Raw genomic sequence first — 14,102 nt, forward strand, 5'->3', positions numbered from 1 at the left:
GTTGGAAGTCTCTTATGTGTTAGGAGCCAGATGAAGTATTTTATTTTGTTAGGGGTTTGAAGCTTCCAGATCCATTTTAAGGAGCCTTCCTCCCCAGAAAGGAGGCTGGTTTTAGTCCTGCTTAGGAAGGAGTAAGCAGAACTATTTGAGAACTGGCCATTAGGGGTCAAGTCCCATATAAGATTATCCTCCTTAGCTATAACCGGGGGTATGATCACAAAGTTCAGTAGGTTCAGAATGCTTGGGGGGATGTTAATGGACAAGGCTGATATGTCCCAATTGCCCATGTTGTGGATTGAGCTAACCTTAGCCTCAAGGTCATTTTGGGTTAATGGGCCTTCAATCATTTGTCTGATTGCTGGCTGATTAGGGATCCAAGTGTCATTTAAGAAACTGACCCTATTTCCTTTGTGGACTACCCATCTGCTTGCTTTGTTACATATCACCTAGCCCTTTAGAATGCCCTTCCAAGTTGGAGATTTTGGGTGTTTAGGGTGCCTGAAAGCTCTAACTGGTCTAGACATGTTGCAATGTTTGTAAATGAGAACTCTAGCCCATAGGCTGTTGGTATTCTTATAGGTTCTCCATGAGCTTTGTTCTTGATACTGGCCTTTTGGAGCCCTAGCCCTCCCTCAGCCTTGGTCTTAGTGACTACCTCCCACTTGATCAAGTGTAACTTCTTCCTTTCAGTGGTGGTGCCCCAAAGGAAGTTTCTCTGAATTCTATCAATCTGGTTGGTGATTTTGGTGGGTAGGTTTATGTATTGCATAACACGGCTTGGGATGCTGTTCAAAGAAGTTTTGGCCAGGACTGTTCTACCAGCCATATTGAGGCATTTAGTTTTCCAACCAGCCATCTTGGATTGCATGTTATCAATAATGAATTGGAAGTCTGTAGCTGATTGTTTTTTGTGAATAATGGGGAAACCAAGGTATTTTCCAAAGGATGTTGTGTGCTTGATGGACAAAGAATTGGTGAGATGTTGAATTACATCTTGAGTGATGTTTGAGGAAAACAGAACTCTTGATTTGGTGAGATTGATTTTTTGTCCGGATTGCTCATTGAAGTTCTGCAGTATTGAAAGAATGGTATTGCAGTTTCTGTCATTGGCTTTAGCAAAGAGAGTGAGGTCATCCGCAAAGAAGAGGTGGGAAATTTTTGGTCCAGACCTACTTATACTTATGGGGTGCCATTGGTTATGTAGTACTGCCTTATCAATAGATCTTGATAATCTTTCCATGCACATAATGAATAGGTAGGGGGACATAGGGTCGCCCTGCCTAATGCCTCTGGAGGGTTTGAAAGACTCTGTTTTCCCGCCATTGACAAGAATAGAAATGGATGATGTACTGATGCATGACATGATGAGTTTGGATAGGCCATGGGGGAAGTTGAAAACAGAGTGTCTCTAATAAAGGACCATTCCAGCCTGTCAAAGGCCTTCTCTAGGTCTATTTTTAGGATCATGTTGCCACTTTTCCCCCTCATTTTCCTGAAGTGAGTGATATACTCTTGGACAATGATAGCATTGTCACAGGCTCTTCTATTAGAGAGGAAGCTCGCTTAGGATAGGCTTTATCCTGTTCACAATGATTTTTGTGACTGACTTGTAGATGGTGTTACAAAGTCCAATGGGCCTGAAATTTTTTAGCATTGAAGCTTGGGGGAATTTAGGGATTAGGCACAGTAGGGTTTGGTTCATGGTGCTATCCATAGAGCTTGTAGAGAAGCAATTTTGGCAGAAGTTCGTGACAGACTCCCCTACTATATCCCAATACTTTTGGTAGAAGAAGGGGTGAAGGTCATCCGGGCCAGGAGATTTGAAGGGTTTATGGGAGAAGACTGCCCTTTTAATCTCACTCACATGAAGAGGTTTGTCCATAAAAACCTTTTGGCTTTAAGACAGAATGGGTTCCATGGTGGAGTGGTCTGTGGGATCCCAAGGGGCTTCAGTGTGGGATGTTGTGTATAGCTCAGTAAAGAAGCCCACAATTGCTGAATGTATGTCCTTTTGGTCATGAAGCCAATTTCCATTCTCATCTTTAAGAGAGAGGATTCTGTTCCTCCTTCTTCTATTGAGGGTGGATGTGTGAAAAAATCTAGTGCTAGCATCACCCTCATTTAACCAGTTGATTCTAGACTTAAGTTTCCAAAAATCTTCTTCATTTTTGAGGATTAGGTTGAGTTCAGCATTTAGCTCTGTTTCAAGGTGTAACAGGTAACTACTGAATTGATAGCTAGGAGATTTTTAGATTCCAGAGATTCTTGCCAAAAGTCTCTTCTTTTGATGGAAGATGATTCCGAAGACTTCTTGGTTCCACTTAGTTACCAGAATCTTGAAGCTTTCAGTGGATTGAAGAAGGGTGGAATGGTCAAAGAAGGACCTATTGATGATGTTAGGGAAGGAAGGGTGACTAGCCCACATTGACTCAAACTTGAAGGGCCTTGATGGTTTTTTGTTTGGAGGCCCTACCAAGTTAATTTGCAAAAGGAAATGGTCTGAGTGGGTCCTAGGGAGGTGAAGTACGGAAGCTTCGGGGTACTGTTCAATCCAGCCTTCATTTGCAAAGCACCTATCTATTCTTTCCAGAATTAGAGAGGTTTTGTTACTGTATCTTTTATTAGTCGAAGTGTATTTACTTCCTTTATAGCCTAAGTCTAGGAGGTTACACTCATTTATACAGTTCCAAAACAGGCTGCTACGGCTCAGGTTTATGGGGTTACCCCTAAATTTGTCCCTGGCCTTTAAGACTTTGTTGAAGTCTCCACCTATAAACCAGATGGTTTTTATGTTTTTTGACATTGTGATTAGGTCATCCCATAGGAGTTTCCTATTTGCTAAGAGATTGCTAGCATAAATAGCAGAGAAAAGCCATGGAGGGTGGTCTGGGCTTACCTTCACCATTGCGTGGATGCCTTGGGGGGTAGTTGCCACTTCTTCAACAGCCACGAACTCCTCTTTCCACATAAACACAATACCCCCAGACGGGCCTATTGCCGGGAGACTGGATGATCATATCGAACTGAAGTTGCTGGGCTAGGGTCTGGTGGTCTACCATCTTCGTTTCCAGCAATACAAGCATGGCAGGCTTGTGCATTTTCACCATTTCTAAACAGTGCCGTTTGAACTTGGCATTGTTGCCACCCCTAACATTCTATATGATGTAGTTCATCATTGGAGTTGGGGGTGATTGGTGAGTTCCCTCTTGAGGGCTCTTTGATCCTTGCAGACCCGACATTTGAGGTAGGGGGGGCTTCCTCTTGAGACTCACGACTGGAGTTAGGTTTAGAAGGGGTTTCATCGGACCATTTGTTTGGGATGAGACTAGGCTCATTCCACACTTGGTCATTGTTCTGGGGCATAGTACCACTACTATCTCGCTAGTTTTCGTGCTGAACTCTATCGATCTCACTGAGTCTAGGAGAAGTGAGTCCGTTCTTGGTGCAGCATAAGGCATTTCCTGTTCTTCTGAGGCATTCTTCTTCTTGAGGATCTCCAGTGCTTTGGAGATTCCTTTCTGGATATTCTGAAGAGGTGGGGAGTTGCTCTTCCCCTTTGGAGAAGAAGATGATGGGTTGTTTTGGGTTGGCTGGTCGATCATGATGAAGAACGGCTCCGCTGCTGGGTCCTCTTTCATCAGATCCAGGAAGAAGGGTAGGGTTTGGAAGCTCTGCAGAATGTGATTGTTGAGAGCTTGAGGGTCCGTTAATGGGAAGCTGTTGTTGCTGTTGACCATCGATTGCCATAGGAGAGGTCCAAAAGCTGCCAACGCTTTGGTCAGTGCTTCTACCGTGACTCTGGCTAGGTGGGCTGGGTTTTGCACTATTAGGGTCACCTTCTGACTGGCCAGGGTGAAATTGTAGGAGAGTCCCTGTCCTTGCAGAGCAACCTCCAACCAAGAGGCCGGTTCGTGGTCTGGTGGTGGTGGTAGGGAGGTGATGATGGTTGGTTGAGTTTCTTTTGCCATTTTTGTGTTTCTTTGTTTTTCTACTTTGGGTAACAGGGGGGTAAATTTAAGGGTCATTCGATCCATCATAACACCTTTTGGTGTCACATCTTGGACAGTGGAAGGATTTCTGGGCATCGGAACTAGGGGTGGGATGGTCATTAATTGGGGATCTAATGGAGGTGACGGTTATAGTCTTTTCATCTGGAAATGGGGGGGTACCATATAGGGTACTCGATTGTTGTTGGTGACTGTTGATATTTCTCCATTAGAGGTTGTTTCAGGCGTGTTGGTAGGGAAGGCGTAGGTTTGTGTGTTTAGGTGGGGAATTGGGTTGTCAGTGGTGCCCATATTGGAGTGCCCGTTTGGGGAAAGGGGATCGGCCCCATTGGGTACGTCGCCCTTTTTGAGGATTGTGGTCTTGGGAGTTGGGTTAGAGGTCCCTTGGACGCTGGGCTCATGATTGGTGTTAGTGGGGTCGTCAGCAGTTGGCCCCGCTTTCCTTTTGGCGCCTGTACTGGGCTGCGTTCGTGGGCCTGTTTTCTGCTCGTGATGAGGCCGATCTTGTGTGTTAGCGTGGTTTTTATTTAGTATTGGGCCGTTGTGCCTCTTTTGTGTATTTTGGGCGGGGTTAACTTTTTTTAAATTATAACGAAGAGATTGAGTTTGTAGAAATTTACCTGAATTGGCATCAAACACGTTTACCTGTATCTCTTCCGCCTGTGGAGTATGTTGTGGTCTATTCATTCTACCATCATTCTTGATTGTTGATTTTGCTTGTCCCTGCTTGCGTCTTCTTGGGAAGGTGACAGTTTCCCACTCACTTTCCTCCGAAATGACTGCTGTCTTTTGATGATCATCCTGTGGTTCGTGGGTTGCTTTGGGTGTGGGTGCCCTGTAGTTGCAAATTTGTGCGGTGTGCCCTATTCTGCCACAAACGGTGCATAGAGTCCCCTCTCCTTCATAGATCACAGCTTGCTTATGGTCACCTATTATTACCGATGTTTCTACTGGGGTTTCCAGTGGAACTTGAATACAAATACGGGCACATCTTCCCCTTAGGGTAGAGGATGTACAATGATCTATCTTGAGAAGTTTGCCCAGCTTCCTACCAACTTTCTCCAGGATATCCTGGTCGTAGAACTCTGTTGGTAATTGGGGTAGCCGGATCCATATGGCATTAGAAGTAAGAGTGGCTTCTTGAGGAACAAACTTTGGTTCCCATTTACGTACGGATAGGAAACTTCCAGAGATGAACCAGGGGCCTAGGTGTAGATCCTTAACCATACTTTCTTCTTAACTAAATTTAACTATGTAGAAATCCCACCCTAGGTCAATCAAGATTAACTGTTCGGATGGCTTCCATAGGTCGTTTACTTTAGATCGAAGGAGATGGTGGGGCATCTTTTGCTTGAAAACTTTGATGATTACCTAGTAACGCCATGGAAAGTAGAGGCGCTCTTTGTCATCTTGTGAGAGTGGAATTGAACCCTTAATGTGCTTCCCTTTGTCCAGATCTGGATTTTGTTGGTGGTCACTTTCATAGTAGTTTGTTTGGTTGCTCGCTGGTTTGTCCAAGAGCATTTCCTTATAGGAGTGATGAGGTAGTTCTACCTCCATTTGGCTGTGCTTATTAGGCGGTTCCGGTGGGAGTGGTGACTTAATCGGAGGGGGATCCATAGTATGGGAATAGTACTCTGAGAGAGAATAGAGAGAACTTTCGAAAAAGAACTTTTTAGCTCCAAACGTATTCAATATAAATGGTAATAATAACCACTATATAAATAATATTTTAGACTTTAAAATTAATTAAGAATTTAATATTTCTGCTGATCTAATATTTAGGATTCTGATGTCTACTATATATTTGTCACTTTGAGAGTTTGAGTATTCTATTTCATTCTAGAAAGAATTTCATTGGAATTAATTTACCGTGTTGAAAAATTATAGTTAAAAAAACATAATACTAAATAAATATATTATTAAAAGACTTAACTTTCTAGGCAATACCTAATGACTTATTATATAATGCATATTCCTGTTAACTAGATACAAAAGTACCTAATTTCTTGAGCAAATTTTAATAATTTTTCTATTGTAAGATTATATTTATGTTAACTAGATGGAAGAAATTAAATATACAAATTCCTTTTACAAAGTCAAAAGCATGTAAAACACATGGCTCGTAGAAACAAGTGGAACAAATATGCAGATTTGTTTAGTTATGTTCTCTTGTAGATATTTTGAGATAAGAAACATTCTTAAGTAATTTATTTTTTAAGAATAAAATACCTTACTATCTAAAACTTTGAGAAAAGATTTTTCAATGTTACAAATCTGTATAATACATCTAAATAGCTAATATTACTACCTCAATATATTCATATCTTATTGCCTATTGTATGACGTTACTTATATGTTAGTTTACAATGACATACTCTTATATCATAAAAATACTAGTACGATCTTTTTTTATCACAAGTTCGTACTTTGAGTATGTCTCGCATGTCTTTCTTTTTTTCTTTTATAATTGTGCCCGGTGAAAACGCTATTGTATAAAATGAATCGAATGGAGTACCAAATTAATAGGTTTGCTGAATCTCAGATGCATGTCTATAGAAGCTTGTAAGAACTAGAAAACACATCAAGAGCATGCAGCACACAAAATTAGGCCAAAACAGGTTTCCAGCAAATATTAAAAATGCCCAGAAAAGACCCACTAAAAGAGAACCAAATTACCAAAGATAAGTCTCATCCTTTTTTGGTCAATTTTTTCTTAAATCTTCACCTCAACCCTGAGAATAAAAGGGCGAGTAGGAAAAATTTTCTCGCTATCATCTTCATATAGTTCATAATTATCGATATAAGCATTATAGTGGCAACATTTTCTAGCTGAATGCTGCACCACCGGGGTAGTCTATTCTCCCACAAGCATCACACTATATTCATGGCTTTATGCTGTTCTCTTGATGATGTGAACCCCGCTGTCAGTTTCCACGATGTCACTTATCTCGCCAACTTTTAGAGCATAAGTTGCTTCTTCAAAAGGTTTCTGCATCTGACCTTTGCCAAATGGACCTGCATGTGAAAACTTTAGAGGTTTGTATAACTTGCTAAACAATACAAGTAATACCCGATTCAAAAAGATCATTAACGAGACAGAACTCGTTGCTGTCTAAGAAACTAAGAGAAATTGTGCGCGTCCATTAAAACCATCGGCGATCTCTATATTAAGATACATTCCATGTGATAGAGCAGTATATGAACAGCTAATTGATTCAGAACTATGTATTTTCTTTTATAAGTAGTTTACCTGGAACTAGGTTATCGACAATAAAGCAAAGTTAGAGAAATTTTGTGGCCTTTAGGAAGCCATAAGAACCCGAAGACAAGAGACATCAACACTAAAAATATTTGTTGACAAATTCTGAGCTATGGAATGGGGCAACATGTTATTGAGAAAACTACTACACAAAACTTGAGCTGCATTAATCTGGATACAATATTTTCCTTTTCTTTTTTGACAAGTGCGAATAATTTATTTCTCATCTTTCAAACAATCTACAAGTTCAGTTAGCAAGAACAAATGTATCAGATTGCTCTATTCCACAGCTCCAGAACCTCAAAGCCTTTTAATGACACATTTATATCCTAAGAATCACTTCACTAAGCAGAGAATGCAAGTTTCTAATAAACCCTCATAGGAACATCTTAATACATGAGCAGGAAGAAGCCTTCTCTCCCGTGAAAGATACAACTAGGTGTCGTGGAGAATGTTTCTTCTGTAGTAACGATATCGGAAGTTTCTTTCAACCTTAATTTCTTGACAGATGATAGGATAAGTGGATGTCACACCCAAGGGTGGCCCAGTGGGCAATGAAGTGGGTGAAAACCATGAGGTCTCAGGTTCAAATCCCAATGGAGGCAAAAAATACTAGGTGATTTCTTCCCATCTATCCAAGCCTTGGTGGATAGAGTTATCTGGTATCTGTTGCTGGTGGGAGGTGGCAGGTATCCCGTGGAATTAGTTGAGGTGCACGCAAGCTTGCACAGACACCACGGTTATACAGACACCACGGTTATAAAAAAAAGAATAGCATAAATGAATGTGAAATGCCTCTGCCAAACGGCTCTGTTAGTCACAATGACTTTTTAAAAATACCTCTTTTTTATACCAGATCACTAACTAAACAAACACACTACTAGAATTAACATGGAACCAACATGAGGGTCTGGATTAGGCCGCTATGAAACAGTTAGCAAGTTAAAATTACCTTTTTATGCATATGAAGGAAAATACCAATTTGTCTATTCACCCGTAGATTATGATTTTGAACTTCAAATTTCCTACCTTGGTGTAATCAGAAAAGAAGTCATAGGATGTTGATGGAGGAATTATAGTTTCGACCATTAAATCCTGTTTGTTGCTTCTCTTTCAAAGCAAATGGCTATATTGGGCAAACTATTTTAGAATCTATTGTATGCAAAATCAGGACTTTATATAACAATCAAATTTTAGTTAAAACAGTTAATTGCCAAATAGTGTCCAAATACAACAAACTGTGGAAGTTTTTCTGAACCTTAAACATGCTATGCAGAGTGGATAAGTTAAAGAATTATTCATGGTTTCAGGCTTTCAGCCAACTAGAAAGGCCTGGAAATTGCAGCGGATGTCTGTGCATGAAGAAAGAGTTTTCGTGACCAAATTACGTAAACTGTCAGATGAGAATACAAGTTAAGCCACAGTTTTGATCTAATGTACAGTTCTACAGGAAATAAGATAAACTAAGACAGCATCCCTGCTGATTAACAAAAATGCTTTTATATCAAATAAAAGTGCAGAATATATGGTAAAGTTTAAAAAAAAAAAAAAAAAAATCTGCAATCAGGAAGATGGCATCAGCTTGCTATGAACATTGAAATACATTCAATCAAACACTCATCCTTCGTCTAGATGCATTTTAAATCCTCGTGAGGATAAAATTAATACTACCTCAATTCCATTTTGTACTATCACTTTTTTCTTGTACTTTGTTCTACAAATATTGACCCATTTTCTGGTGACGAAATTACAACATTCAAAGATTATAACATATGACAGTTATTGCTTTGTATTGTTTTAAACTTACTATGACATCCTTACAATCTTCTGACATTTTCACCCCTTATTTAAACATAATTTGAACAAACTCAAATGTAATAATTCAAGTAAATTTCTTTTTTAATTGTCGCATTAGTCAAACAACATCCATGGAAAAACACCAGAAAGCATCTAAAAGCATGAGTCCTAAGACATATAACCACAACATAAAGGAGATATTTAAAGAACATGAACTGCTAAGATACAAAAAGTAACAATTGGAACAGAATATGGAGGCGAAAAGCATGAAACCAAAAGGAGACTAAGCTCCCGTTTGGCCATAGATTTTGGCTACTTTTTTTCAAAAAAAAAAATTGAATATATTGTTTGTTCATGGAATATGATTAGTTTTTGGAAAAAAAAAATCAAGCTCCCAAAAACAGGTTTAGGGCAGATTTTGGGTGAGATTTTTCTTCCATCACAAAACTTAACTTTTTTTTTTTTCCGAATAAAATGCATGTCCAAACACAATTTCAACTTCCAAAAATTATTTTTCAACACAACTTCAAAAACTCTTTTTTCAAGTTTCAACCAAGTCTATGTCCAAACGCTAGCTTAAGAATGAGGACAAAACCCCTTTCAGATTTAGAATGATTTATCATTGAACACAGCCGCAAAAGTGTAGTAGACAAGACACTGAAGAGCATGAGGTACTGACTTTTTAGAAGCAAGAAATGATTTACAAAAACACAAAATCTCTAACATACTTAATGAAAGAAATAGGGGCGGAGGGAGAAGCAGATTATATCTATAGCTCCAGTGGGAAGCATTAGTTTCCCCACCTCCTCATTTAATTAGTTTTCACCAAGGTTGGAAGATGATATTTGTCAAGAAGCAGAGACTGTCTGGCTAGAGATTGAAGACTACCCTGCTCCCGGAGATTTAGATAAGTAGATAGATGGGTAGAATTGACACAAAAATCAACCGGAACTGCTCGTTATCTGCAACATAGAGACAAGGCCTCCAAACTCGGGCACTGACTATTCAACGATTCAAGAAGAATCCATCACTTCAGAGTTCGATGTCTTCAATTTTTACACCAATCCTTCAGTGGGAATCGGTACTCATAGGCTCTATGAAGCAGAAAGTGTCTGGGAAAAAGTGAGATACAGTTGCACTTAAATGCGTTGATTCCTCGAAGATGGCCATCTAGATGCAGATTAGGAGACTTCCAGACGACGATTGTAGCTCAGACCAATCTGCTGGAAGCAGTAATGCCACTTCTTCTTTTGTGGAAAGTTTTTATCTCCTTTTGGCACGAGATTTTTATACCAGTGTAGGATAAGTTTGAATTTCAGAAAACCACAACATATCATAAGACAACTTATTGAGTATTGAAATGAAATGAGCCAAATAGACTGGAACTGATTCATATACCCAATCCCAACTAGTTCGGGATGGAGGCGTAGTTATCCATGTTGTTGCATTAGTTCTTATGGGAAGTATGTGAAAGCCAAAGAAAGGGCAGAGATCCCGTTCAGAATATAATGGGAGGTGGCACTGGGGAGGACTAGAAAATGAAAGAAAACTCTGACCAACTTTTCCCTTTACAACTAAGTATAAACTACGGCAAAAACATATTATACAACAATACTGAGGGTCTCTAGATACATGTTCCCATGGGGCTTAGAGAATGAGTTAGACTTTTTCTTTGGCAACTTTTCATGACCTCTTTTTTTTTTTTTAAATCTTATGCAAGAACTTCATGCATGCATGACAATTAAAGAAACTAAATTAACAAACTCAAACACACAAAATTTACTTTTTCTTGAGGGTTTCTGAACTAAAAGAAAATCACTTGCTTCCACAGATTCAGTCAAATAACTTAGCAAAACCAAATGCAAAGAACAGATGACCCTACTAAGAACGCATTAAATAAGACACCACTTTACCATGAAGCCTTAAGCAAGTAAATAAATTTCTCATAATGGAAAAGAATACTTAAAACAGTCCTGCGGGTAACCCTATCATCTCTAGAAGAGATGGGGAGAACTTCAGAGTATAAATTCTTCAAATACTTCTCCCGTTTTTCTATAACAACAACAACAACCCATTAAAATCCCACTCAGTGGGGTCTGGGGAGGGTAAAGTGTACGCAGACCTTACCCTACCCCGGAGGGGTAGAGAGGCTGTTTCCAGGAGACCCTCCCATTTTTCTATAAATATTCGAATAACTAGCAAAAAGAAAAAAGAGGATTTAGTTCACCCTAATTTCAAATGCTTTTAATTTTTTTATCAATTTTGGATACTTTTATTTATACTTTTTATTGTTTTACTTTTAGTGCTTTTCCTACAGTATATAAATTACTTAATTCATCACAAAAATAATAATAATAATAATAATAATAATAATAATAATAATAATAATAATAATAATAATAAAGGGGCTGTTAAAGTCTAGGGTTACTGACCGAGATCACCGCCGCGTTTGGCGGAGCTACAATCGGAATGGGTAGCAGCCACGTCTTCGAACTTAGCTTTGCCGGAGACAATGTCTTCACGGAGAGATTTGAGCTGAGAGACGGCGGCGTCTTTGGTGGTGTTGGAGATGACGTGGCCTTCTGGATCCTTCCAGGAAGCCTTACGACGTGATCCCTGATGCTTAATGAGTATATGCGAAGCCGTCACTTTTTCGCCGCCGGAAGAGGAGCGGGAGGAAGATGAGGTCATTTTGGACTTTTTCTTGTGCTTGTCCGACGGTCGATCTGCTGAAGAGATCGATGTCTTCTTCCTCTTCTTATCCGAATCTATTTTTGCAGATTTCGGTGTGTACTGATGAAGAGGGAATGAGCTGAGAATTGCAGAATATTTGAGGGTTTTTTCTGCTGATAAAGTTATCGCTCACTCTTGGAAATTACACAGGCATATATATATATATATATATATATAAAGAGTCATTGTCACTTTCCTCTCTTCCATTATCACAAGAGACAACAGTCCGCGGAATGTAATCTAAAATAAAGAGGACAATTGCTCTAGTCAATCTAAAATAAACGTCAAAAGATCTAATATGAATTTTGTAATTTTCAATTTGGAAATGATGTTGTGTTTGATAATTTGTGACTTGTGAGTACCTTAATTAATTAATTAATCTGGTAGCAAGCACCTACTACAACTCACGAGTTGTACAAGTTTTAGTTAAACATGTTTACCAAAATTAGAGTTGATAAACTCACATGAGTGTTATAACTAGGATTTGCATTAAATCTCAGACATTGGATCATTCATTTGAGTACAAATGTTTCATACGAACTAGAGATTGGTGAATTAAGTATTAAGAATGATTTCATTAGTGAACGTTTATAAATCAATGAAAAATAAATATTTCTTCCACACGAAAAACAATGATATTAGAGTACTGTTTTAATTAATACTGTAAAACAACTAAGGTTTTTATATACTGTTTTACAGAAAAACGATGAAGTTTTTATGTTCTTCAAATCGTTTTCTGAATTTCAATATCTTGATGAAGTTTTTATATCTTCAAATCAAAATAGTAAAATTCAGACAGAATACAGAATATAATAAATATAATTTCCTTAAGATTGTTATATATCTGTATTGCTGAAAATAAATTAAATAATAATCTTTCTGAAAACAAAAACAGAAAGTTAATAGAAATTAAATTCCGAAAACAGTAAACTTCTTCAAAATAAATTCTGAAAATGTTGTAGGAACAAATCGAGTCCACTGAATACACAGTGTGTCCTTAAGGAAATTATTCCCCTCAAGTACCCGAGGTTCTGGAATATATCCTCCCAGGATAGAATGATTTAACTCACCAGTGTATCGGTACCTAAAACTCTGGTGATCGGCGAACCACTCGATGGTCGTAAAACACACTGGAATATTTTGTGCAGAAGAAGAAGAAGATTCAGAAAATTTCGTAAGTAAATATTCTGGGATTTGAAGGTGTATTTATAGCCAATTTCGGTGCTGTTTCTGAAAAGGTTTTGTAACCTTTCAGAATAGCCATAGTTGTTGGAATAGGTGTGACACTGTTTCAGAACAGCCATGGCTGTTGAAAATATTGCGGGAAAATTTAAAACGGATTAAAAATAATCCGGGAAAGAAAAACGGGCCGGACCGGACCGGGTCGCGGGCCATGGGTTATTCCGGATTGAATTTTCTTTAATTAATTAAATATTTAAAAAGAATTTTGTCCAAAAAGATTAATCAATCACTCTTTGCCAAAGCCAAAGCCAAATCCGAATCCGAGGCCGAAGCCGAAGCCGAAGCCGAGCGAGCGACGACGACGACGGCGCGAGGCTTGCCTTCTTCTTAGCTCTTTAAGAGCTAAAAGATAAGCTTCTCTTTATATACACAAAGATTTTCTTTCCTTCTACTAATGAGGGACAAAGTGCATAAGTGAAATGAACTCATTCAAAATTTTACTTCCCTCCATTTCTTTACCATTTTCCATTTACACCTCTTTTGTTATTATTTATTAATAACAAACCCAAAAATCCCCCACAGACGTGTGTGTGTTTTACAAGCAAGAATTGATTGCATATGGATAAGTAGGTTTCCCTTTGAACTTTCCGTGGTGAACTTATATCGGATATACTCGGTCAATCGGTAGATTTGATATCTTTGAACCGTCGAGCTTTGTTGTATACCTAGACAACATAAGTCACACAATCAATCCTTAACCATCTATGGTTCTCACGGTTGTGTTCGTTTCAGCCATGAACACCGCCTGGTTTCATGAGTGCTTAGAGAATGGGCATTTACTTTCATTCTCCTTGAAGCGGCTTACACTTCACACTCACATAGGTGATTCCTAAACGTGTAATCCTAAAGACACACTATCTGGTCATATCCTGCCAAACTTAGCAAATCATTAAAAAGTTTTAAGCTTTATTGACTCATCAAAAAGCCTTAATGCTTTACCTCGTTTTTGAACATTGTCTTCATCACGAGAATGGGTTGATTAGTTGACAATGTTGAACCGTCATTCATAACTTTGTTTGATCTCTTTGAACCTAGCTCTTGGGATCTCCAGTCTGCTAGGT

At 38.7% G+C, this 14,102-nt stretch overlaps 2 protein-coding genes across 2 annotated transcripts; both read right to left on the minus strand.

Annotated features, from left to right (window-relative positions):
- Positions 3,382–5,234, minus strand: LOC109227574. Its single transcript, XM_019392774.1, has 2 exons — positions 4,628–5,234; positions 3,382–3,872 (listed from the first exon to the last, which is right to left on the minus strand). The coding sequence occupies exons 1-2, from the start codon at positions 5,232–5,234 to the stop codon at positions 3,382–3,384; spliced, it is 1,098 nt and encodes a 365-aa protein (XP_019248319.1).
- Positions 6,606–12,068, minus strand: LOC109226471 (peptidyl-prolyl cis-trans isomerase Pin1-like). The gene is made up of 2 exons (XM_019391230.1): positions 11,499–12,068; positions 6,606–7,025 (listed from the first exon to the last, which is right to left on the minus strand). Exons 1-2 carry the CDS (start codon positions 11,755–11,757, stop codon positions 6,901–6,903), a joined length of 384 nt encoding a protein of 127 aa, XP_019246775.1. The 5' UTR covers positions 11,758–12,068; the 3' UTR covers positions 6,606–6,900.

The sequence above is a fragment of the Nicotiana attenuata genome, chromosome 6 (genome assembly GCF_001879085.1).
Source record: "Nicotiana attenuata strain UT chromosome 6, NIATTr2, whole genome shotgun sequence".
In the NCBI taxonomy this organism is placed as follows: domain Eukaryota; kingdom Viridiplantae; phylum Streptophyta; class Magnoliopsida; order Solanales; family Solanaceae; genus Nicotiana; species Nicotiana attenuata.

What these genes read in the sequence shown, in the direction of transcription:
- LOC109227574 (XM_019392774.1), bottom strand. Translation starts at nt 5,234, where the DNA reads ATGGTTAAGGATCTACACCTAGGCCCCTGGTTCATCTCTGGAAGTTTC. An exon ending in CGTGTTTGATGCCAATTCAG is followed by an intron (nt 3,873 to 4,627) that starts GTAAATTTCTAC and finishes CTGCAAGGACAG; the next exon opens with GGACTCTCCTACAATTTCAC.
- LOC109226471 (XM_019391230.1), bottom strand. Translation starts at nt 11,757, where the DNA reads ATGACCTCATCTTCCTCCCGCTCCTCTTCCGGCGGCGAAAAAGTGACG. An exon ending in CAAACGCGGCGGTGATCTCG is followed by an intron (nt 7,026 to 11,498) that starts GTCAGTAACCCT and finishes TTTCACATGCAG; the next exon opens with GTCCATTTGGCAAAGGTCAG.